Raw genomic sequence first — 26,203 nt, 5'->3', positions numbered from 1 at the left:
GGAGGATGTTCTCCCCCCCCCCCCCCCCCTCCTGGGATGGCAGCTCTTCAATGTGTAAGCAAGTTTAGGGGAGCAGGGATCTATCTGCCACAAGATACTGTCAGCTGCCCTTCCAGCTTAATTGCGATCCTAAGTCAGGAAAAGACAACATGTATTCTCCTCAGAAACACTTTTAGTTATCAGATTTGGCATGATATAATATTTAGAAAATAATTCCTGTCTCTAATATCCTGGCCACTAAGCACCGGTTTTCCTTAAAGAAAGTTCTGTATCATGGGTGGTAACAAACATGCCATAAACCTTAGCCTGTTTAGTATAGTAACACTTATGGCTAACTTACCCTTGGTCTAGGCTTCAGGCGATATCTCTGTTCATCTCTGAAGCAGGCTCTGACTGGATTGCTGGAGAACGTGGGCAAGGGAGAGGCTTGGTACTGGCAGAGCAGGCAGGTGATCCCGGAAGGAGACTTGCTTCTGGCTCTGGTCCTGGTCAGCTGTCTGGACTTGCTCTTGCCCCTCACGGTCTCAAGATTCCGTGTCATTCCCTGCACTTGAGCAGGCACCTCGTCTCTCCGATCTCCAGGTCACACCTAGTCTTCTCCCTTCTCGATAACAGTGTCTGTGCTGGTCTGCATTTGACTACCTCCCCACCTTTCGTTTGCAGGGATGCTTTGGCACAGCTTCTCGCTTTCCCAGGATTCGCTCTCTGGGTTTTCTCCTCTCTCTCTCCTTTTCCTGCTTCAGGGGGGTCCTTCGCTTCAGCCCCTTTTCCTATACTTCCCAGTTGATGAATATGCATAATCTCATGCATAACCACGTGGTGGATGGAGCATCCTTTGCCGCATTGCAGGTCTTCTTCCCCCTCCCCATTTCTTTGGGGTGAGAACTGCCATGTCTGTATGCCAAGCTGTCTGCCAGTGTCAGCATTTTCTCCATCCCTGACTGCCCCTTCTCTAGAATGGGGGACTTTCTGACCTTTGCTTGCTTTGGCTCATCCATGACTCCTGCTTATGAGCTTAAGTTGTAGTCTCTTTGTCTGCTTTGCTCCTGTTGCCACAGAAACATGCAAACAGGCACATCTGATAAGGTATCCTTCAGTATAACAGGGCAAAAGTTCATTTTCTACTGAGACAGTGCAGTTGTAAAGTTCACCTGGGTAAAAGTCTCTCTTGCTGTGACAGTGCTAGAGTCCTGTCATTTTCTTGGGTACATGATTTCATATTGGTGATTCAGTGGTAAAACATGAAATATCTCCATACAGTGGTTCATCTTTTCTCCTAGGACAAGCAGAATGGGAGGCCTCACGCATGGATGACAACGGATGGAGCCCATCATGGAAAACTTACGTCTAAGTTTCTAGATCTTAGACTGGCATACTGGGCATACCCAGCATGGCCTTTACCACGGGTCCACATGGGGGTCTCTCTTCAGTCTTTTTTTTTTTTCCACGGAGCTTTCACATCGCAGTTCCTGAGCTCGTGTTTTTTTGCTTTAACAAAAGTATTTGGAAAGCTTTCCACCAATCATTTTTGTTTTTTTCTTGCATTTGGTCCCTCTCTGTCCTCTGAGTCTTATAGAATTCCTCTTGGACCCTTAGTTAAGGCTTTTTTTTTTTTTCCATCCTGCTATGGGAAATAAAGCTTAGTGAATTGAGCCCTTAAAGTACTCTGAGGAGATTCTCCTTTAGCTTCAGCTATTTTACTTGTATAATTGTATCTCAGTATACTGGAAATTAACACTTTAAATTAAAAGGGGAAGTCAGGCTTCAGTAAGGCAGGCTGCCAATAAGAAACTACCTGAGCTGGATTATCACTATTGCAAGTCTTCAGTGCTCAATCATTTTTGCTGTTCCAAATGATGAACCCTAGAACTCTGCTTTCATGCAGCAACAGCAGCACCCTCACTAGGTCTGGTGGCCTGAGAGAAGCCTTATTTTACCAATGGGGTGCATTGGTAGTGAAGGTTGACGTTCAAATACTGGAGCGATGCAATATATTAAGAATGCCACATCTAGATGGAATTATTTGCAGCTTTTGTCTCTTAAAAAAAAAAAAAGTGTGTAATAAATGCCCAGTTCTTTAGGATTTTGCATTAAAACTAGAGATGTGCATCGGGTGCCTGATCGTTTTTGCTTTCGGGATAGTGTGGCTGCGGGTTGGCATTTTTTTTGTGTAAAAAAAATTGTTTTTCAGCTTAGTGCGCGCTAAGCTAAAACCGTTAATTTTTGTTACTTTTTGTTATTTTTGTTAGCGCGCGCACTAAGTCGAAAAACGATTTTTTTGTGAAAATTCGGGGAAAATGCAATCGTTTTATCGGTTTTCCGATCAATGACGATTTAGGAAATATCGTATGAATTTCCTAATCATCAAAAAACAATTGCACATCCCTGATTAAAACTGCTTTGCAAATATGCACTTTGTTTTCTGATATCAGGAAATTGGCATACAAATACAGAAGTAGATTTGAGAAAAATGATCAGATGAGTTCATGCTTTTTCAGAGCTTTATAGATGCCTATAGTAAATTCTTTATTGTATTTCATTTGTGGCAGCTGAACAATCGATGTGTTCGTGCCAAAATCAACATTGCTATGATCTGTCAAACATTGGTAAGCCCACCAGAAGGTAACCAGGAAATAAGCAGAGACAATATCCAATGCAAGATCACATATGTAGCCAATGGTAAGTATTCAACTTACCATTAACTGTTTCCATTTTACCTGTTTTAAAACATTTGGTTGCTAATCTTCAAAATTCTGAGAATAAAAAATGCACAGGAATAAAGCTCAATGTCCTTGGAACCTGCCTGAATATCTTGTTTGGAGCATAATGAAAAATTGTGTGGGCTAGCCTCCATTCTGTAAAAGTGAGTTTACACAACTCACTTTTACAGAATGGAGGCTTTTATTACTGGAATTAAACAGATGCAAAAAATTTTCAACATTTTGATCAAAAGCTGTAAAATATAACATTTAAAAACAAATGAATATGGCTTACTAATTCTGTTCCAAAACAGAGCCACTACATGATCCTGTATGCAATTACGCCAAAACTACAAAAGGTATCGTCCAATTACTTCAGTGCTCTTCACCAACTTTATAAATAAATAAATAATGTTCTATATTTATCAGAACCGCATCAGCAAGCCTGGCGACATGCTCAGTGAAATCTAAGCCGTCCGGTCTTTTCTATCATTTGCAGTTCGATAAATTGTAGAGGAGCACGAAGTGCTTTAAAGTAGTCTCAAATGAAATATGTATGTGCCCATCAGAACATTCTTGTATCTTTATATTTGACTCGACAACGGCCGTGTTTCGCAACTTCAGCATTGCTTCATCAGGAGTCAATATCATATCAAAAAACTGTCTTTGGTGATAATCTGTAAGCAGAGAGAACAGATTATCAAACTCTACAATACTAGAATACCATATAATATAATATACTTAGCTTCGTTGGTGTAGCAACCTTTTCTTGGAGGACACCAGGTTTCAAACAGTTTTCAGAGTCTGGACAGAGATCGCATTCAACCAATTTCCAGAATTAAATACCCTGCTCTTTTTGTGACGTGATGACGTCACATACCGTCAAAAGTGTCTAATCTCCCAGGCTACCAAAAAACCAGACCTGTCAGGAAACCTCACAGGAAGACATTCAATTCAAGTGCAGTGTTAAGACCAGCTGGATATACTGTGTCTAAAAAGTGAATCCACCTTTGTTTGGCTTTTAACAACAAGCTGTTGAAATAACCTTCTTGCCAGGAAGGATAGAGATGTTCTAAAACGCAAGCTTTAAGATCCTCAAAGACATGGGAATGTAAACAATGAGTAACCAAAGGTTCTGTAACACGTCCTGTGCTGATGCATGAGCGATGTTCAATCAGGCGCGTTTTGTTTTCCCAATGTACCACAGATTACAGGGGCATTGAATGATGTATATTACTCTGACCGACTGACCATCTGTGATACTTTTCAAAAGAACGGTCTTGTCTACTCTGGAGAAATGTATAGCCGAGGTGGATATCATAATATTGCATACGGTGCAGGAACCACAGGTAGTATGCAAATCAATGCCTTGTGGTTGCGGGCGAATCGAAGAATCTGAATGAACCAATTGGTCTTTTAAATTAGACCCTCGGGTATATGAAAATAGAGTGTTCTGAAATTCATTGTGTAGTTGAAGAATGTGCCAGTTTTCAAAAGTGCTTTGTTTCATTTTCTGCACCATGGAGGAAAATGGTAGGACACATGTTAAAACATCTCTAGTGTCTTTTGAACGAGGTAAAAATAGCCAATCTTGATGTGTGTATTTTGCTCTAATAAACGCTCGTTTGATGCAGCGTTGAGGGTAGCCTCTCATCCGAAACCTTTTACTTAGTTGCTTTGCTTTCTTTTGAAATTCTGGCATCGTGGTATATAACAGTCGTATACGAAAAAATTGACTAGTCAGCAAATTTTCTTTCAATGTCCGGGGGTGTGCATTTGTGAAATGAAGGAAGGTGTTACTAGCTACTGCTTTATGAAAAAAAGCAGTTACAAAACCTTCCTGAGTTTTAGTAATATTAATGTCCAAAAAATTAATCTGAACTTCTTGAAAATCAGCTGTAAAACAAAGGTGAGTATTGCAGCTAAGTCAATTCAAAAATAGGTGAAATGCTTCCCGAGTACCAGTCCAGAACATCAGAATGTCATCAATATAGTGTTTCCACACTGGCATAAACTGCAAAAAAAGGTCTTCAAACCAACCCATATATAAATTGGCCACATCGAGGGCCATCATGGCCCCATAGTTGCTCCACAAATCTGTTGAAAAAATTGCACCGTATGCAATATTATGATATCCACCTCGGCTATACATTTCTCCAGAGTAGACAAGACCGTTCTTTTGAAAAGTATCACAGATTATCAGTCGATCGGAATAATATACATCATTCAATGCCCCTGTAATCTGTGGTACATTGGGAAAACAAAACGCGCCTGATTGAACATCGCTCATGCATCAGCACAGGACATGTTACAGCACCTTTTGTCACTCATTGTTAACAACATTCCCATGTCTTTGAGGATCTTAAAGCTTGTGTTTTAGAACAGATCTATCCTTCCTGGCGAGGAGGTGATTTAACGGCTTGTTAAAAGCCGAACAAAGGTGGATTCACTTTTTAGACACACTACATCCAGCTGGTCTTAACACTGCACTTGAATTGAATGTCTTCCTATGAGATTTCATGACAGGTCCAGTTTTTTGGTAGCCTGAGAGATTAGACGCTTTTGACGGTATGTGACAACATGTCACATAAGAGCGGGCTATTTAATTCTGGAAACTGGTTGAATGCGGTCTCTGTCCCAACTCTGAAAACTGTTTGAAACCTGGCGTCCTCCAAGAAAAGGTTGCTACACCAATGAAGCTAAGTAGTACTGTACTATATTATATGGTATTCTAGTATTGTAGAGTTTGATAATCTGTTCTCTCTGCTTTTAGGTTATCACCAAAGACAAAGTTTTTTGATATATTGACTCCTGATGAAGCAAGGCTATAGTTGCGAAACACAGCCGATGTCGAGTCAAATATAAAGATACAAAAATGTTCTGATGGGCACAGACCTATTTCATTTGAGACTACTTTAAAGCACTTCGGTGCTCCTCTACAATTTATCGAACCACAAATGATAGAAAAGACCAGACGGCTTAGATTTCACTGAGCACATCGCCAGGCTTGCTGATGCAGTTATGATAAATATAGAAAATTATTTATAAAGTTGGTGAAGAACATTGAAGTAATTGGACGATACCTTTTGTAGTTTTGGTGTTATTAATTCTGTTGTCAGCTTTATATTTTAACCATAGATCTGTGATATATTAGAATATGCAATTATAATTTTTACAGAGTTTTATAATTGAAAATATTCAACTATTTGTAATTGTCCTGTAGCAGCGATAATTAACTTGTGCAGCTATTGTAGTTACAGATTTATTGTGACATTTTTTTATACTGCTTGTCAGTAACTGGAGCTTGGGATTTTTAGTAACAAAGTAAAGGCAATAAGCACTTGGGTAGCAGTGACCCAGGAATGTTACAATTGCAGCTAGGAAGCTATGCCATTAACTCAGCTGTAGTCTTGTTTTGAGCCAGTAAGACTGCATTTTTTTTTTTAATAAAAGAGGGTGGTTTATATGCAAATAGTAATTCTCTCCAAGGTATCTTATTACACAGTGTATAAAGAAGTCTTGAAGATATTGTATAACTGTGCGCACGAGTTCTTGCTCACTTTAGCAGTGCACTGTCCCTGCCGATGCAGCCTGTTCACGAAACACATAAGTGTCGGGGGACATAGCTGTTACATCTTTCAAGCTTGGCTATTTTGAAAAATCTATCATTTTGGACCAATAAATAAGGATTATTTGAATCTTCATCCTTGACCTGATTGTACCGAGATTAATTTCTACATTTAGACTTCCTCACCTTTTTTCTTTGAACATGATTGTTTTGTGAGGCAGGACTTTTCCACTTTTTGCAATTTGATATCATTTAACTGAGCATAAGTGTTTCTTTTATACAACAGGTACTGGAAAAATAGGATCTGTATGAAATAAGATTATTTTAAAATAAATCTGAAGCAAGTAGGTTGAGATTGCACTTTATCAGAGTTCATAAAGTAAAAGCAGAAACCTTAGTAGATTAGCTGTTATCGATCAAAACATTTTATAAAGATGCAAGGCGAAAAAAAGGCAAGTTCATAACTTATATAGTCTCACATAAAGAATTTACGTAGGCTGGTGGTTTAATAAATTCTTAGCCTTACTATAGGATTTTGTTGCCAAAAAGTGCTAATTGTTGCAAAATATTTGTATAAATAAGATTTGTATAACTGACCCACATTAAGTATCTAAATATGTTAAACGTTTTGTCCATTAATTACCTTTAAAAAAAAAAAAAAAAAAAAAGTCCTAACAAGTTCAGGCAACTCAATAGCTGAACGCCTCCCAAAAGCTTGAGGAAAGTATCGAAATCCATTCCCAACATCTTTCAAAACTTCAAAGAAAACATTCAAGAGTAATCACAATATGGACCGTATTTCGCCTGGCTAGCTACATCAGGGAAATTTCTTCTGCTGTATCGCTAAACATAAAATGCTTCCTATAAGAGCAAAAGAACACACACATGCTTTGCAACATGCCATTATATTGGGGCAGAATAACTGCCTCCACTTAGTTGATAAGATTATGCCAAGAGAAACAGGTCTGCTCCTCGAATTCTTTTATAGTGGTAAATATAGCATTTGATTTTTTTGATTAATAAATATTTGTGTACTTTGTATGCATATGCTCACTTGCAGTTTGTATCTCGTTTTCTATTTGTGTAGTGAACCCTGGAGGTTGGGCACCAGCCTCAGTATTGAGGGCAGTGGCAAAACGAGAGTATCCCAAATTCCTTAAGCGTTTTACATCATATGTCCAAGAGAAGACATTGGGAAAATCTATTCTCTTCTAGCATTATCAGGTATGTCTTTTCATTCAACGCACAATTAAACTCTGGAATTTGTTGTCAGAGAATGTGATTAGTGCAGTTGGTGTAGCTGGGTTTAGAAAAGGATTGGATAAGTTCTTGGAGGAGAAGTCTATTACCTGCTATTAATTGTTGACTTAGAAAATAGCCACTGCTATTACTAGCAGCGGTAACATGGAGTAGACTTAGGTTTTGGGTACTTGCCAGGTTCTTATGGCCTGGATTGGCCACTGTTGGAAACAGAATGCTGGGCTTGATGGACCCTTGGTCTGACCCAGTATGCCATGTTCTTATGTCCATCATATTTTACTTCTTTCTTCAAATATTTTAAGGTTGGGCATCCAGATGGCAGATGAAATTTAATGTGGACAAGTGCAAGGTGTTGCATATAGGGAAAAATAACCCTTGCTGTAGTTACACGATGTTAGGTTCCATATTAGGAGCTACCACCCAGGAAAAAGATCTAGGCATCATAGTGGATAATACTTTAAAATCGTCGGCTCAGTGTGCTGCAGCAGTCAAAAAAGCAAATAGAATGTTAGGAATTATTAAGAAGGGAATGGTTAATAGAACGGAAAATGTCATAATGCCTCTATATCGCTCCATGGTGAGACCACACCTTGAATACTGTGTACAATTCTGGTGGCTGCATCTCAAAAAAGATATAGTTGCGCTGGAGAAGGTACAGAGAAGAGCAACCAAAATGATAAAGGGGATGGAACAGCTTCCCTATGAGGAAAGGCTGAAGAGGTTAGGGCTGTTCAGCTTGGAGAAGAGACTGCTGAGGGGGGGGGATATGATAGAGGTCTTTAAGATCATGAGAGGTCTTGAACGAGTAGATGTGACTCGGTTATTTTTCAAATAATAGAAGGACTAGGGGGCATTCTATGAAGTTAGCAAGAAGCACATTTAAGACTAATCGGAGAAAATTCTTTTTCACTCAACGTACAATAAAGCTCTGGAATTTGTTGCCAGAGGATGTGGTTAGTGCAGTTAGTGTAGCCGGGTTCAAAAAAGGTTTGGATAAGTTCTTGGAGGAGAAGTCCATTAATGGCTATTAATCAATTTTACTTAGGGAATAGCCACTGCTATTAATTGCATCAGTGGCATGGGATCTTCTTAGTGTTTGGGTAATTGCCAGGTTCTTGTGGCCTGGTTTTGGCCTCTGTTGGAAACAGGATGCTGGGCTTGATGGACCCTTGGTCTGACCCAGCATGGCAATTTCTTATGTTCTTATGTTCTTAAGGTTTTGCCATCTGGATCGTGTTGAATGTGGTACTGCCTGGCTCAGCCAAACATTGCCAGTGGTCTTAGGAAGAATTTCCATGACGCTTCTTTCCAAGATCCCTTCTTCTCTTTCTGTGTTGTTCTGATGTGTTGAATCAGGTTCCTCCTGGTACAGGCTATTGGTTCCTACAGTGCAGCTGAGACCTGTACCAGGAGGAACCTGATTTTACACACAGAAAAAATCAGAAAACAAAAAAGGGGTTTTGGAGTCATCCTTGTTCAGATTGTGAAGAACTCATATATCCCATCAGTACCGGGACATTTCAAGATAAGTACTGATTTAAAAAAAAAAAAAGCTTCACCTTTTAAGGCTTCTTCCCCTAAGAGAGAGAAAAGGAGGGCTAGACCTTTTAGTCACTATTTTCCTGAGTTCCTGGGCTCCATCAAAGAAAAATTGCCAATATTCTCAAGGTGCTGCCCTCTAACTCAGGAGAGGATAAGTCCAGAAGGCATATGTAACTCATAAAATTGCATATAGGTTTTTACATAGTCCATGTTTGTTATGCTTATTTTTAGAATTACTTTAAAATCGTATGTCCCTCCCAACGCAGCCTGGGCGAAACACTGGTCCGTGTCGGGGGACCCTGGGAAAGCTAAATTGTTTAAAGCAGTGGAGTTGCCGCTTGGATAAAATAAGAAAAATAAAATTAACTTTGGAAATTTGAATGGACTATGAAACATTCTCTGCACTTGTTGTGTTTGCTATATAGGGTTGTTAACCAGAAAAACAGGTGAAAGTCCTAGTTTTAGAAGCAAAGGAGCCTGAGAAGGGAGAGGAAGGCAGACTCCATTATAGATAACAAATGAGGGCGCCTCAACCATAACAAAGGCATTCCAAAATATCTTTCCAAACTTATTGGCTACTGAAAGAATAGCTAGACCAGAGGTGCTCTCATCTCTAAGGTGGATAGTTCTATATCAGGGCTATCAAAGCACAGTTATTCCCATAGGAGGAAATAAAGAATTGGCACAGAGAATAAAACTGGGAATATCATAATGCCCTTATGTAAATCTATGATGCCCTTATATAAGTCCATGGTGCTTTTTTTTGTTCTCCTATATCCTTTTTTAGGTAGGACAGAGAAGGGCAACACCAACAATAAATGGGGATGAAACTGAAACTTCCCATCAAGCTTCCCACTGTGTCATGAAACATAAACATGGATTTTATTTTAATTTTGTATTTATAAGTTTAAAGAATTATCAAAGATTCCTAAGCATCTTGACAATATCCAGTAGAAAATTAACAAAGATTTCCAACAAATGTCCTAGCCTCACAAATTTAAATGTTCTGGTTTAAGTCCACAAAAAAAAAAGCAGACAGCCACAATATTAATAATTAAAAAAAGAAAAAAGCCTCAAAGAGAATATATAACCAAAACATAAGTCAAAAGAAAACTTCATGATTTCAGCTTAATTTTATCATTCTGGAGTAGAATCAACAAATGCTCAGGATCCCAAAAACACAAACTGCATCATGTAGTTTCAGCTTGCATGGGTAGTATAATTTAAATTCAGCAATCAGTTTTAAAGCATAAGATTTTTTTAATTTTTTTTTTTATATCTTTATTCATTTTACTCAGAATGAAACATTCAATTGTATATGCATATAAACAGGAACTGATATACATTTTCCCCCTTACCCTGAACTCCTAACCTGCCCCCCCCCCCCCAAAAACAAAAATCCCTGTGTACAATAAAATGCGAGAGAAAGAGAAGCAAAAATACAAAGTTTACGCTCTTATTAACAAAGAAGGAATGACTCCTGAAATGTCAACGTACTATGACTTTGGTTCACCTACCACCCGAAACCTGGCCTGCAAGGACCGGTTCAGTTGGGCAATAAAAGGTCCCCAAATGCTAGAAAATCATTTTGTCACTTTGTCCCTGCCACCCAGGCACCAGGATTTAAAGTCTAACACTTCAGCATGCCACAATGAGTAGGTGGGGGCATCTCCTGTTACCCAGCACACTAGAATACATCTTCATGCAACACACAGGCCCTTCATCGCCAGCAGACCTGTGCCTTCAGAACACAACTCCTCTACACCAATACCCAATATACAGAGGGCAGCCTGTTCTGGTATCTTGCATTTTAATTTATCATGAAAGAATCCTCGAACCTGTGTCCAGAATTGTTTTATGGGAGGGCAGTCCCAGAAATTATGGCGAAGAGTTGCAATAGGTTCCCCACACCTCTGGCAACTGGAACTATCAATAAGTTTCATGAAATGGGCCTTATGCGGAGCTATTACAATTCTATGCAGAATTCTTAAGTGCTGTTCCCTAATGATCGTGGAAATGAGCACGCTATTGAACAACCACAAGCTCTCTTGCAAGTCTTCTTTCTCTAAATTTATCCCTAGGTCATGGCTCCATCCTGAAGTTAGAGCTTGCATAGTGTGGTATGTAGCAATAGAATGAAGAAATTTATATAAAGTCGCCAGAGAGTTTCCCCCTGCTATATAGGCCCATAAGTCTTTGAAAGGGCCCCGAGCCTTGTGTAGAGTTTTGTGAGTTAAGCAGTGTGGAAATGAAGCTGCGGAGTTGTAGGTATTGCAAAAAAATATCCTGAGCCTGATAGTTAAACTCCCTGCAATGCTGGAAAGGGAACATGTGTCCGTGCATAAAATCAATAAATGAGTGAAATTTATCCCTACCCATCATGGATTGTTTGAAAAAAGGGGTGCATGCCCCTGCCAAGAAACTGGGGTTCCCGCAGATCGGCAGCCAGGGTGAAGAGTTCCATGGCAAGGACAGCATCTTATGTAGCATATGCCAGCTGTATTGCATATATTGAAAAAGCATATTATTCTTGTGCAAAGAAGGAATCTCATCATGTCACGCATGTAGCAGAAATTTAAAGTGATAAGGATGGGCAATATGGGCCTCCAGGCCTGTGTCTGTGAAAGTTATTTGATTGAGAAGCCAGTCTCCCAGGGCTCTTAGGGCACAAGCCACATTGTAATAATAAATGTTGGGAAACCCCATCCCCCTTCCTGTATGGGCACCATTAATTTGTGTATGGAGACTCTTGCCCTCTTTGCTTTCCAAATGAATTTAGAACAAATAGAAAGTAGGGCTAGCAAATCTTTACAGGACAGTTCCAAGGGAAGGGTTTGCAGTAGATATAAGAGTTTGAATGACATTTTGAAAAAGCTAGGCGACCCATCCGGGATAATGAGAAGTTCATCCATCTCGTATATCTTTCAGACTCTTTAATCATCAAGGGGACATTGGCTTGATTCCATTCCTTTGTGTCCCTATGGACCAAGACCCCTGGGTATTTAAGGCAAGAGGTCTCCCATCTGAGAGAAAAAGGCTGCCAGTGGTCTTGTAGGTGACCTAAAATATCCAAAATAACTGATTTTTCAAGATTTAATGTAAAACCAGATGACAATCCATATTCCTCTAAAAGATCTAGCACCAAGGGAAATAAGTCTTTAGCCTATAAATAACAGGATATGATTGTAAAAAATGCAAATGGGCGTGGGGCACCCTGGTGGGTCACATGCGCTTGTAGCCCTTCGTGCAGTTTTGCTAATAAGGGCTCTAGGGTCAGGATAAAAAATAAAGGGGAAAGTGGGCATCCCTGCTGAGCTCCACAATGTAAAGAAAACTGGGTAGATAGCGTATTATTCACCTGTATCTTGGGCATTGGATTACTATAAAGTACCCCTATCACTTGCATCATAATCCCAGAAAAGCCATACAATGCAAGTACTTGAAATAGGAAATCCCAAGAGACCATATCAAAGGATTTTTCTGCGTCAAAGCCCACCAAGACCAGGTCCCTGAAGACTCCTCGATGACAAAAATCTAACAATATATGTAGCCTTGGCAGATTAATACTAGCACGGCAACCCTTAACAAAACCTATCTGGCCAGGTGATATAAAACCAGGTAGGATATTTACCAATCTGTTAGCAAGAATTTTTGCGTAGATTTTAATGTCTACATTTAATAAAGAAATGGGCCGGTAAGAATGCAACTGAGGATCTCGGTCTGGCTTAGGGAGTACTACAATATGCGCCATGCTTAAAGTATCCGGCATTTTACCCTTTTGAATCATTTCTACATAATTTTTTAAGCTATCTTGTATTGAAACAGCAAGTACTTTGTAAAAATAGTTGGTTAATCCATCGGGCCCTGGGGCTTTGAAACTAGGCAACGCTTGAATAACAGAGAGCACATCAGACTTGAAATGGGGGTGTTGAGAAACACCAATTGGGAAGAGGTTAGAGAAGAAACCGCAAGTCCATGTAAAAACTGACCTTACAAAGGGTCTCCCCCCTCTATCTGATACAAAGCCGAATAGTAATCATGAAATATGTCATTAATATCTTTATTAGCTGTTTTTAAGGTTCCTGTCGCAGATCTCAACCCCGCTACAAAAGTAGATCTCCGCTCTCCATGCACCAAATTGGCAAGGAGCTTTCCCAACTTGTTTCCATAAAGGAACAGCCGGTGTTTGAGACAATAGGGATCAAGTTGCTCTCTTGTGAATAGCCTCATTTAATATTTTTGGTAGGGAAAAAAAAATTATTTTAATTTGTTCCAAAGATTAACCAAGAGTTGCTGTTTCAATGCATTCAGCTGGGCTTTAAAGACAAAATACCCCCATCTAATTTCCTTTTTTGAGCTGAGACATAGCTAAGAATGTCCCCCCTAAGTATCGCCTTCATAGTTTCCCAAAAAAGGATGGGGGTATCGGTGTGTTGGGCATTATTGAATGCAAACTCTCTCCAGCTTGGTTTGTAAATATGAGGTGAAAGATTTATCCTGAATTAGCCAATGAGGCATTTTCCAAAGAGATAAATCTTCTCCCCCATTTGGTACTTGAAAATTGCAGGAAACCGGACAGTGATCAGAGAGCATCAGGGATTCGATTTCTGCCCTTGCTACTTTAGAAAAAAGGGTTTCTGAGATAAGCACATAATCTAATCGAGATTTAGTCTGCTGCCCGAGCAAAGTGGGTATAATACTGTTCCCCATGGTGTAACACCCGCCGTGTTTCTATCAGTTGGAGGTGTTTGCACAAGAAAGATATACCCTTCCCTTCCATAGATGGGCCATGGGTAAATTATCAGCCACAGGATTAGTCTCCACATAAAACGGTAGGGGCCGAGTCAAGGGCAGAAACATGAGTAAAAATGTCTGCAAAAAACTGATGGTCATAGGTGTTTGGACTGTGTATGGATCCCAATATCGTTGGCTTCCCATATAAAAGGCCATGAATTAAAATATATCTGCTATTGGGATCCACATGTGAGTGTTGCACTTGAAAAGAAACGGATTTGTGAAATAAGATTGCCACCCCTTGGCTGTGTGAAATACCCAAGGCAGCAAAGATTTGGTTAATCCCCCCTCTTTTTAAGTTTCAAGTGTTCTCGCTGAGGCAAATGCATCTCTTGTAGAAACATAATGGAGATCCGTAGTCTCTTAAGATGGGAAATTATTTTTTCATGTTTTACTGGCATTCCCAGGCCCGCCACTTTCCTTATAATGAGTTTAAGTGGATTACGCATACGGATCAGAGTGAAGAGTACTGGGTGCCCTCCTGTTCCAGTCAGGATGACCAGTAGGTGTCATGGGCCCTCCCTTCTCATTATCCATTACTCTTATTCCAGCACGCGAGAAGGCATTGACAATAAAACAGAAACGTGTCTGCAGTTGAAAGATGTGTAACCACACATTACCTTTATCTATGAACTCTCGCACTTCAATAAACATAGGTCCCTTCTCCCCTCCCCCTTGTCTCCCCTCCCCTGGTTCCTTCTCTGTACTCCTTGACACAGAGATATACTCTCTGTCATCAAGGATATGGGAGTCTGTGATGCATTCGGGAGCCTTCCCCTTCCCTCACATAAAAAAAAAATACATAAGTCGATAAGATACAAAAGCTCACATAGTCCCTGCTTCAAGTAACTATCCCCTTTCAGAATATTAACTTGTCCAAATCTGGACTTTATAAAGTAGGAAACACTTGCACTAGAATTCCTGTAACAAGGAACCACAACTTGACAGGTTAAATGGAAAAAGAAAACTAAGGTTCCTGTAAAAGTCCATGCAGTAGGCCGTAGATAGTTTGACATATCCTGATATCTCTGACACATGAGGGAGCCTTCCCCCTGAGAACACAGTGACATATCCATCAGGCCACCCGACTTAACCGGGGACACAAGAAAACACCACAAGGGGGTAAAAGAAATTAGAAATCCGCTGCGGTCCAGCCAGTCTGATTTTTCATTGTTTTAAAGCAGGGGTTGAAAATACCCGCCATGCAAGTTAAGGTGGGCCTGCCATAGCTGTGCTTGAAGGTAGGGCTGTTGCAAAGTCTTTTGCTGCTTGCACCAAGTCACACCAGAGAACACCCTGATTGGACCAGATTTTTAGGCGGGCAGGGTAAATTAAAGCAAATTTCACTTGGCATTTCACTAGCTCTCCACATATGGGGCCAAACTCCCGACGCATGGATGAAACACATGCGGAGTAGTCCTGAAAGATGAACACCCATTGACCTTCATATAAAAGTTCCGAGCGTTGTCAGTAAGCATGCGGGATCCGTACCTTGTGGGCAAAATTAAGGATTTTGGTCAATACCACCCTGGCTTGGATTTTTCCTTAGCAGTGGGGCCCGTGTGATGTACCCACTCAATGCAGAGACGATTCACTAAGTCGGCCATTCCCAACTCACTCTGCAACCATTTTTCCAGTATATCGTGTAGTTTCTCATCCATGATGATATCCGGAAATCCTAGAAACCGCAGGTTCACTCGACAAGAGCAGTTTTCTAGGTAATCAATCTTATCTTTGTGAGCTTTGACCAGTTTTTCTAGCTTTTCCAGCTTTGTCATTAGAGCCAGATTGTCATCTTCTACCAGGCCTATACAGCCTTCCATGTTTTCAGCCTTACGTGTGACTCCGAAAGTGCGTTTTTGAGTTCTGCCATTTGAGAGGAAAGTTTGTCAAACCAAGGGCTCAGATCTGTAACCACCGCCGAGGTAAGATCAGCCACTGCAGAGGCATTGAGCCCTCCTGCCACTGTAGGGTCCTGCATGGCAGCCATTTTCTCCTCAGTCTCTACGGGCTTTTCCTTGTCCTTTGTAAAACGCGTGGTTGTTTTCCGCAAAATGCACCTTACTAAGCACTGGGGATTGTTGCTAGTTGTTCCTGCAGTGTACAGTGAGCCTTCAAGCGAGGGATGGGTCCAGATGTTAAAGGATCCTGGGGTGCAGCACGTCTATCCCAGCTCACTGCATCACGTGACTCTTCTAAACATAAGATTTTAAATTAAAAAAAATTTTTACAGTCTCAACTGTAACTCTTGAAACAGAATAAATTTGAATTTTCCCATCTAGAAACAAATTCTGTTTTGGTATAGAATATTCTAAGAAACCAGTCTTGATCTATTTCAGGAAGGAATATCACCAATAATTTTTTTTAGCAACTACTTGATAGGCATCTGTATTCAGGTCCAGAGACAAATTCAGAAACCACATCTTCAGGATTATTAGAGTTGGTCATATCTTGACATGGAAGATAATGTACTTTTGAATAAAGCCTCTTTGGGAATCAATAAACATTCAAACACATAATTTCCCTTCAATCTGGAAAATTTGTCAATCTAATATTTTTATATTTCATTATATTTTCATAGTATTCAAACCTTTTCCTTAATCAATATTATTTTTAAACAAATGGTTAAGCACTAAGTTATCGGATGGAGCCCGGCACAGAAAACTTTTGTCAAAGTTTCTAGAGAATTTGATTCGCACACTGAACATGCCCAGCATGCATTAATCACATGTCCTCGCAGGATCCCTCTTCATTCTCTTCCTTTCCGTGAAGCTGCTGCCTCACTGTTTGTGAGCTCGCGCTTTTTTCACAACTTTTTCTAACATTTTTGCTTCACCACGTTGCATAGGGTCCCTCTGATTTTTTTTTGATTTTTTTTTTTTTTATCGGTTCCTTTCTCCGCATTCTGGTATGTTTTGTGCTTCGTCAAGGTCGATCGCCGCCAATTCCATCTCCCAGCGGCCGCCGACTATCAATTGTGCACCATGTACTTTTTCCGATGGTGTCAACCGGCTTCCCCCAATGCCCCCGGACTGTCCATCACAAGCCCCCACAAGGTCTATGTCCTTTGCCTGGGGGCGTCCCATGATGTCCGCGGTTGCAACCTTTGTGCCCAGATGACCCCCATGTCAGGCATGTCTCGATAAGATGGAGAAATTGTTCAGATCCAAAGGACTGGATCCCTCATCGGCATTGGGAACCTCCACCCCTCTCAGTAAGGAGGTTCAGATTTCAACTCTATCAGGGTCACCACCGCAACTGCTCCCCAGACCCGATTTGGGAGCAGAAGAGCAACTGCAGTCTCTGTCATCGCATTCCCAGATGGGTTCCTCTCTGTCTCCCTCTGTCCCGGGAAGAAATCATGGTGACAACAGAGCAATCAAAAACATAGTAACTGCTCATCGTTATCAAAGCCAGACCACAGACAGACATTTACATTGGTGCCTCCTCCAGAACAGTCCTGGGCAGAGTAAACTGTTCCTTCTGGTCCCGCTGAATCCTCTCGATGGCCTCCACCTAAACCAGTGGAGGTTTTAGTGCCCCCCAGCTCTCTGGGGGATGTCCCAGTTCCACCCCCTCCTTCTCATACAGTCTTGTCATTGGCTGCTTTTGAGGAGGAGTTAGGCGCATACAGTTGGCGGTTGGCAGGGCCCTGCAGGGTTTCGAGCCTCCGGTTCCACTGGGACCGCCACGCTGCAAGAGCTTACTCCTCTGGTGCTTGTGCCCTTACTGGAGTGGCTCGATAGCTGCTCGGTGCTTTACCAATGCAGCCAGCTCCGGTGCCCCAAGCCTCTTTGCAGCCGAAGGGAGCACTGCTGCAACCGCCATTGGCCCCCATACCAGTGAGCGACTCCTCTGAGGAGGAAGGGCCATCAGATTTGATGGCGGCTTGGAGATGCTTGGTGCTTCGCCACCTTCCAGCTCTCCCAGGGCCTTCTGGATCAGTTCCACCGGTCCCGCCGACGCCAGTGGATCCATCGGCACTCCTGTGACCTAGACACCCATCATTGCCTCCAGTGCCTTTCTCGGTTCCCTTGAGGCCCACACCCCGGATGCAGCTGGGTCTCCCAGCCCTCGCATCCCTGGGGGATCACAGTGAGGGAGAAGTCCCTTATGATCCCTGGAAAGGGGAGGAGACCATAACCTCCACTGAGGAATCGGAGGATCTTCCCTCTGAGCCTTCTCCTCTGGAGGAATGGCAAACATCTCCCCCCAAAGGATCTCTCCTTCATGGGGTTTGTGAAGGCCCATGGCAGAATCAGTGCCTTTCCAACTTTTAACTGAACAAGACTCTAGGCAAAAAATGCTCGAGATTCTGAAATTCATGGATGCCGTGAAAGAGATTGTGGCAGTACCGGTCCACGACATTTTCAGAGACTTGGTGGCCTGCCTTTGGGAGCATCCCATAACCGTACCTCCTGTGAACCATAAGACTGACTCCATTTACCTGGTCCAACCAGTCAGTTCCCCCACCAATCAGTAGAGGTAGAATCCACCTTGAAGAAGGCAAAGAGGATCCGCACCCATGCATCAGCTCCCCCGGGGCGAGAGCATAGGGCCCTTGATGCTCTGGGTCGCTGTATTTTTCAGGGTGCAATTTTGACAGCCTGCATTGCTTGTTACCAGCTATACATGGATCAGTACTCCAGAAACCTGTGGAAGTAGGCCCCAGGAGTTCAGTGAGCTCCTGCCACTTCAATTCCAGGAGGAATTCCAAAAGGTCGTTCAACAGGGTTTTGAGTGTGACAAGTCGGCTGTGCCTATGACATCTTCAAGATAGCCATGAGACCCGCTGTGGCAGGCATTGGGGCTCAGCGGACCGCATGGCTGCACGCCTCTGAACTTCGCCCTGAAATCCAGGAACCACCTAGCTGATTTGCCATGTTCAGGGGACAATCTGACAGAATTAGAGGCGGTGACACAACTGAAGGACTATCAGGAGACCCTTCAGCAACTGTCAGCCAGTTCCTCTGGCACTCAGCCACCCAAGAAGCGCCCTCAGCAATACCCAAAGCAGCTTTTTTTTATCAGCCCCACAAATACTACCCACAAGCACAGAGGTCCAGAGCCCAATGCCCTCCTGCCAGTGAGGCCGAGGCAGCCTCGAACCCCACGAGTAGCTAAAGTCCCGCCGCAGAACCCCACCACAAGGTTTTGACTGGCGGTCAGAGAGCATGAGCCAACCTCCTCCTCAGTATGCCGTCCCCCCAGTTGGGGGTTGGCTCCAGCTGTTCACAGATCAATGGACCTCGATTACATCGGACTTTTGGGTCCTGTCCATCGTGCGTCAAAGTTACCAGTTGCAGTTCTAGTGACTTCCCCCACTCACCTCTGTGTCCTTGGAGAGCAGCGGGGGATTTGCAGATACTTTGGATAGAGCTCTCCGCCCTCGTACTGGCTCAAGCGGTCAAACCCGTTTTATCCAGTCAGCAGGGAGAAGGGTTCTGTTCCAGGTATTTCCTAATCCTCAAGAAAACAGGGGGCCTCTGACCCATTCTGGACTTGAGAGCCTTAAACCATTTTCTGGTAAAGGAAAAGTTCAAAATAGTTTCGCTAGGCACACTGATCCCCCTTCTCAAAGTGGGAGACTAGCTCTGTTCCCTCAATCTAAAAGATGCGTACACCCATATACCCATCTTTCAGAGGGATCGGCAGTACCTAGATTCCTAGTCGACAGGAACCACTGTCAGTATAGAGTTCTGCCCTTTAGCTTGGCATCCGCGCCCCATGTCTTCATCAAATGTCTGGATGTTGTCTGAGCCCATCTTCAAAGGCGGAGGATTCACATTTTCCCATTCCTCGACAATTGGCTTGTTGAGCAACTCCTGACAGGGAGCACAGGATGCCATACGCACCACCATCCAAATTCTGGAGACCTTGGGATTCCTGATCAACTACCCAAAATCCCACCTCCAGCCCTCTTTGCAACTGGACTTCACTGGAACTCAACTGGACACTGTCCAGGCAAAAGCTGTTCTGCCTTGAGACAAGGCAGAGACCCTCGCCGCTCTCGCTCAACAGATCTGACTGCTCACATGTCTCGGCACACCAGTTCCTTCACTTGTTGGGCCAATGGTAGCGACTGTGCATGTCAACCCCCTAGCTCGGCTGCACATACACAGAGCCCTGTGGACATTGCGTTCCCAGTGGTGTCAGGCTACTCAGGACCTGCGTGATCATGTTCTGGTCACGACACTGTTGCAGCAGTCTCTCTAGTGGTGGGCAACCCCCTCCAGTCTGGAGTGGGGATGCCTTTTTGGAGCCCTCAACCCCAAGCTATCCTCACCACCAATGTATCCCAGATGGGGACGGGGTGGGGAGCACATGGGCTTTGGATCAACCTTTTGGAGCTCCAGATCAACCTTTTGGAGCTGTGAGCAATTCAGTACGTCCTACAGGTGTTCCGAGAGCAACTCCTCAACAAGGTGGTTCTGGTGCAAACCAGCAACCTGGTAGCCTTGTAGTATCTGAACAAATAGGGGGGAATGGGATCCTTCACCCTCCATCAGGCGGTCCACATTTGGTTGTGGACCATCAACAACGGCATCACCCTCAGGGCAGTGTACCTCCCAGGGGTGGGCAACACCCTAGCAGATGCCTTGAGACAAGCAATCTGGCCTCACAAATGGTCCCTCAATCAAGAGGTAGCGAACCAGATGTTTCGGTTCTGGGGGACCCCGGACATAGACCTCTTCGCCTCCTTGAAGAACAGGAAAATATACCACTTCTGCTCTCTGGTCAGAAGAGCAGCAGATCACTGGTGATGCTTTTTTGATTCACTGCGGCAACGAGTTGCTGTACGCTTATCCTCCCCTTCCTCTCATATCAAAAACACTCCAGAAGTTGCAACAGGATTAGGGCTCCATGATCCTGATCGCCCCCTACTGGCCCCATCACTTCTGGTTTTCGACCATCTGGAACCTAGCCTCGTGCACTCCATTCCAACTTGGAATGGCTCCGGACCTAATCACCCAGGACCAGGGCAGGCTCAGCCACCCCAACCTGCAGGCCTTGACCCTCATGGCTTGGATATTGACTGGGTTACTGTGCAGGCCCTTTGCCTTTTGGAGGGGGTATCATGTATTCTAGTGTCCAGAAAACAATCCACTAGAAAATCCTACAATCTAAAGTGGAAAAGATTTTCATCTTGGTGTGAGGAATGTGGTCTGGACCCTTTTTCTTGCTCCCCTCCCTCACTCTTGGACTACCTGTTCCTCTCCGAATCTTGTCTGCAGACCACTTCAGTAAGAATTCATCTGTGCCATCAGGCCATACCATCGGGGTGCAGATGATGTTGCAATTTCTTCCCATCCTCTCGTGGGTCGATTCATGAGAGGCTTATTGCAGCTAAAGCCTCCTACTCGCCCTCCATCAGTTTCCTGGGACCTCAACATGGTCCTCTCGCAGCTCATGAAACCTCCGTTTGAACCACTGCCATCTTGCAACCTGATATACTTTTCCTGGAAAGTTGTCATCTTGGTCGTGATTACATCGGCTCGCAGAGTCAGTGAACTACAAGCTCTCATGTCGTCCCCACCTTATACAAAGTTTTTTCATGACAAGGTGGTTCTGCAAACACACCCGAAGTTCCTCCCCAAGGTGGTTTCAGAGTTCCATCTCAACCAGTCTTTGTGTTGCCTTCTTTTTTTCCCAAGGCTTCATGCTCACCATGGTGAGCATGCTCTACACACACTGGATGCAAGAGGGCACTTGCCTTTTACTTGGAACGGACATCGCCCTACTACGTCTCCATTCAACTTTTTGTCTCCTTTGACAAAAACAGGTTAGGAATCGCGGTATCCAAACAGACCCTATCCCATTGGCTAGCGGACTTCATTGCTTCTGCAACATGCAGGCAGGCTTGCAGCTTGATGGTCACATCAAAGCCCACTCTGTATGAGCCATGTCAGTCTCGGTGGCTCACTTGCGTGTAGTTCCCATTCAAGAGATTTGCAGAGTGGCAACCTGGAGTTCCCTCCACATGTTCCCCCTCACATTATTGCCTGGACAAGGACGGCAGGCAGGACTGTCTATTCAGACAGTCCATTCTCCATAATCTCTCATCCATAAAAACTCAACTCTCCCTATTTGGGCCCTGTCCTTGGGTGCAGGTCTGCTCCTGACATTGTTACCGCTCCCGTTGTGCACGTTGGTACCAGTTCTTTACGGCACATATTCGGAGCGGCCTGAAGCTACTTAATCACCCATGTGTGAGGACTCTCATTCTGCTTGTCCTTGGAGAAAGCAGAGTTGCTTACCTGTAACAGGTGTTCTCCAAGGACAACAGGATGTTAGTCCTCACAAAACCCGCCCACCGCCCCGCAGAGTTGGGTTTCTCTTGGATTTATTTCCTTTTTCGCGAACTCTGTTGGACTGAAGAGGGCCCCCCCCCCCCGTGTGGACACGTGGTTAGCAGCATGCTGGGCATGCTCAGTGTGCCAGTCAAAGTTTTTAGAAACTTTGACAAAAGTTTTCCGTGCCAGGCTCCATCTGATGTCACCCATGTGTGAGGACTAATATCCTGCTGTCCTTGGAGAACACATGTTACAGGTAAGCAACTTTGCTTTATCCACCTTATATTAGATTTTATCATCATAGGTTGCATGCAAAGCACCACCCTAAGTTCCAGCCTTAAGGTAGCATCTGACTTCCCCTTTAATTGGTCAGTCATCCTGAGAAGATATGAGTGAAGCAACTGTAATTCGGATTGCAAACGAGCTGCTGCCTTCTATATGGAATGGACTGAAGCTCTTAAAAATCCACCCATTTATTTTTTTTTTTTATTTCTTTTGCTTTCCATGGTCCTGGCATTGCAGTGACAAAATGCTCTGTTTTTAATTTAATAGTAAACTACATCTCCTCCAGTTATGCCTGGGCAAGACTGGCCTTAGAGGGGCATGCCAAGGGCCATGGTAACATCGATTGCCAATGTAAAGTCTACCTCCCTTGCAGACATTGCAAGGCTGCAGTGTGAAGTTCAGTCCATATTTTCCCATCATTTTGTTGGACATAGTCTTTCATAGGTTGCGACTGTCCATCCTCCCTGGTCTTTTTGAGGGCTAGAGCTCAACTTCTCCTTTTCTAGGACCCGTTGTTATGGTTTAGGGTTTTCTTCCTTTTGACAGTGTTTTAAAAAAAAATATGAAAAAAAAGTCTTATCAACAAAACCATGTTTCTTGTCCAGTGACAGCTGTTGTCATGTTTTGCTTTTTTAATTGAAGACAACCCTCAGCTAGAGAATACTATTTATGTAGTATAGTATAGCTCTGCTTTTTTTTTTTTTTTTTTTTTTTTAAGAAGTTTACACACTCTGGATGTTAAGACATATATTTAAATTTTTAATTAGAGAGATCCAAAATACTTCTGGAAACCAGCTTAGTTTTGGTTATTCACTTGAAACAAACAGTGGACTTCTTTGTCTCTAGCTCTGTAATCCAGTCAATTTTTCATTTCCATGTTTCTCAGAATGTAATTAATATTCAGGAAGAGGAGCTAATGGACTTTGGCAGTTTTAAGGAAATGACTTACATAAGGGAAAAATGACTTTTTCAAATAGCACTACAAAGTCCCCACTCCAAAGAATCCAAATCAATAATATAAACAAAACAGCTTCTCTCCTAATTCAAATTAATTTATATCTTTCACAAGGCTTAACGTTTGTGCTGAACTTTCTGAAAAGGGATCCTTAATACTGTGGTAGGTGTGCACCTTAGCGCACAGATTTCAAAAGTATAAAACTAGATTCATGATGATCCATGATGTTGAGATTGCTCTTGTGAATGTTACCAAAAAATAAGCACCTGCTTCAGTGAGCTCTTACAACTTGGGGATGTTTCCTCTGGGATATACTGTATCAGAGAATGCTGTTACTGAATTGGATTCTTAGGAGACTGATGAAGAAAGTTGTGCTTTAATAGTGCTTTTTTCTATACTGGCAAACGGCATGCATTGTATACTCATTTTGAAATAAATGTCTGAACCTACTAGATATCGCTGGAAGTTTTCCAAATCCAGTCCTTGGTTAGTGATGGCTATATTTTAAGACACAAGCCAAGTTACAAAACTGTCCCCATCAATAAACCAAGAAGGCAGTTGAAGGAACGAGAAAGTTACTGCATTATTTAAGATGATGCTGAGCAAGTTTGTTCCAACCCTTGAATCCTGTAATGCTTTTCCTCCTTTCAGTGTCTAAAACTGGTTTTGTGCTGTGTCCCTTCTATGCTTTTGACAGTGACAGAAAACAAGGCTGTGTGAACATTCCACGTTGGAAGAATAAACCAGAGGGGAAAGCTCCAAGCTGGAACATAGGATCTACAGCCTTTCCTATGGCACAAGCCCCAGGCCTTGGGTCCTGAAGTGAATAACCACCAAGTTAAACACCCAACACTAGATGTATTTTGCTAGCTCTTCTTGCTGAATCAGTGTGCAATTATAAATACCTGTATTGAGAAATGTACAGTACATGGCTGTATTTTTATTTGCTTGCTGTAGAGGAAGTGAGAAAATATACAACTTTGAATCACAAACTGTGGGTTAATGCTTTAATTTTATAAGATTTACAAATTGGTTATTTACTGCAGACCTGCACAAAAGACTGCTCCAAATGGTTCCTTTCTTTGTGCATATATGAAAACACAAGACCTCAGTGCAAATCTAAGAGATGAGCTAATCATTTGCAAAATATATGATAAAGGAGCAGGGTTTTATTTCCAGATCTGCAGTATGGTTTTTTGGAGGGAATTTGTTTATATATATATTTTCTGTTTTGTGTTGCTTTGTATAATCATTGATTCCATTGCTTTCCTGTTGCTGGTTTCTAAAATGGATCATTTGTTTTGTAAAACATCTCTAAGTAATAACTGAGGGCTGTCAATAACTTCTGACTTTGCCTTTTTCTCTTGCTGCACTCCTATGAAGACCTACAGTTCTGATGGAGGGAAAGCGTGAATAGCTTTATTTTTCCCCCAGAAATCTTTATATTTCTATTGCATTTTTTAGTTGTGTGCTACCGAATTTGTGTTCCAAACCATAATCCAGAAATTTCAAGGTACATTCTATTAGCTGGTAAGAGACTGTCTGAAAGTGGAAACAAGTTTGTCTACACTGTGAATGAGGGCTGCTTTCTGACACAATGTTCAGGATAAACAGACTCGTCACGTATTCCTGAAATGAGATGCACTATAATCATTCTGAAGACCAGAGTGGACTTCACAGAACATTCCCAGTCTGCAAGTAGACCATGCATTGTTCGTTTAGTACACATATATTTCTGATTTGCCCTTACAAAAAAAAAAAAAGGCAGTGCTGGGAGGGTAACAAGGAAAATCTGAGTCATATTTCCTATGAACATCTTTCTCGGAAATGGACATAGAGCTATAAAAGAATCCAGAAGGATTGAAAAGTTCCCCTTTGTTGTTGTGATGAAACCTGGCCTCCTGTTCATTTTGGTAAGCAGCCGCCAGGGAGCAGAGACTAATAATCACTTGAGTAGCCAACACTTGTATGTGTCATTACAATTTGAGGTTACTGAGTGCTTCACTGACTTCTTGTACCTGTCCAGTATACAAACCAGTACCTGAAAGTTGTGTACTATAAGGCAAGAATATATCTTGGACCTAAGCACAGGTGCCTGAGGACAAAATAAGACCAAAATATGACTGGATTAAATGTATATCAGCAACCTAATCCTGACTGTGACTTGCTTTCTAGTAAGTATTCTGTATCAGTGAGGCATACATACTAATCTAAAATGTTTACACACATGCAGATTTCATGTGTCCAAAAATGTCTTTATATATATACTTTGCTTTTCTCCAAATGATGTGCATGAAAAATGCCTTATTGCAGAAAATATCTGTTCTGGATTTGAATATCTGGAAAAGTGCCTCGAGTAAAGCTAGTATGGCAAATACAATGAGAAAATTGTTTACTATACAGTGAACATTTTACATTACGATAATTTTATTTTCTTGCACTCAGATGTCTTTTGATCTTTTACAATCAGCTAAACAAACAATGGTCCATTCCCCATAGCCACCGATGGGAACTTAAATTGCTGACAAACCCAGAAGATGAATGTTTTACTTTTTTATTTGCCATTTTGGTAACTATCATGAACACAGGCAAGTAATTGTTTCTTAATTGAATTGGACAACTTTATTTTACAAAGGGTATGGGAAGTTTACAAAGCAGTATATAAATCTTAATATCGGTTGCATTTGCACTAAATGTGATGTACTTTTGCAATTCTGTAAATAAAATTATTACACTAAAGAAATTATTTGTAAAGAATGTTTTACTTTTAGATTAAAGCACTTGGACTTCACTATAAACTAGCTCT

At 42.2% G+C, this 26,203-nt stretch overlaps 1 protein-coding gene across 2 annotated transcripts in view; it reads left to right on the top strand.

The window, feature by feature from the left end:
- The window catches only part of CERT1 (ceramide transporter 1), a 372,368-nt gene extending 347,177 nt beyond the window's left edge, over positions 1–25,191 (top strand). For both annotated transcript variants that reach the window (XM_029575160.1, XM_029575169.1), the window contains 3 exons: positions 2,550–2,679; positions 7,355–7,491; positions 24,095–25,191. In XM_029575160.1, the coding sequence (XP_029431020.1) occupies positions 2,550–2,679; positions 7,355–7,482 (258 nt within the window). In that variant the 3' untranslated portion in view covers positions 7,483–7,491; positions 24,095–25,191. The remainder of the gene's footprint in view (positions 1–2,549; positions 2,680–7,354; positions 7,492–24,094) is intronic.
- Positions 25,192–26,203: the final 1,012 nt, after the last annotated feature.

Source organism: Rhinatrema bivittatum, chromosome 1, assembly GCF_901001135.1.
Source record: "Rhinatrema bivittatum chromosome 1, aRhiBiv1.1, whole genome shotgun sequence".
Taxonomy (NCBI): domain Eukaryota; kingdom Metazoa; phylum Chordata; class Amphibia; order Gymnophiona; family Rhinatrematidae; genus Rhinatrema; species Rhinatrema bivittatum.
This window is presented reverse-complemented; position numbering and strand designations above follow the sequence as displayed.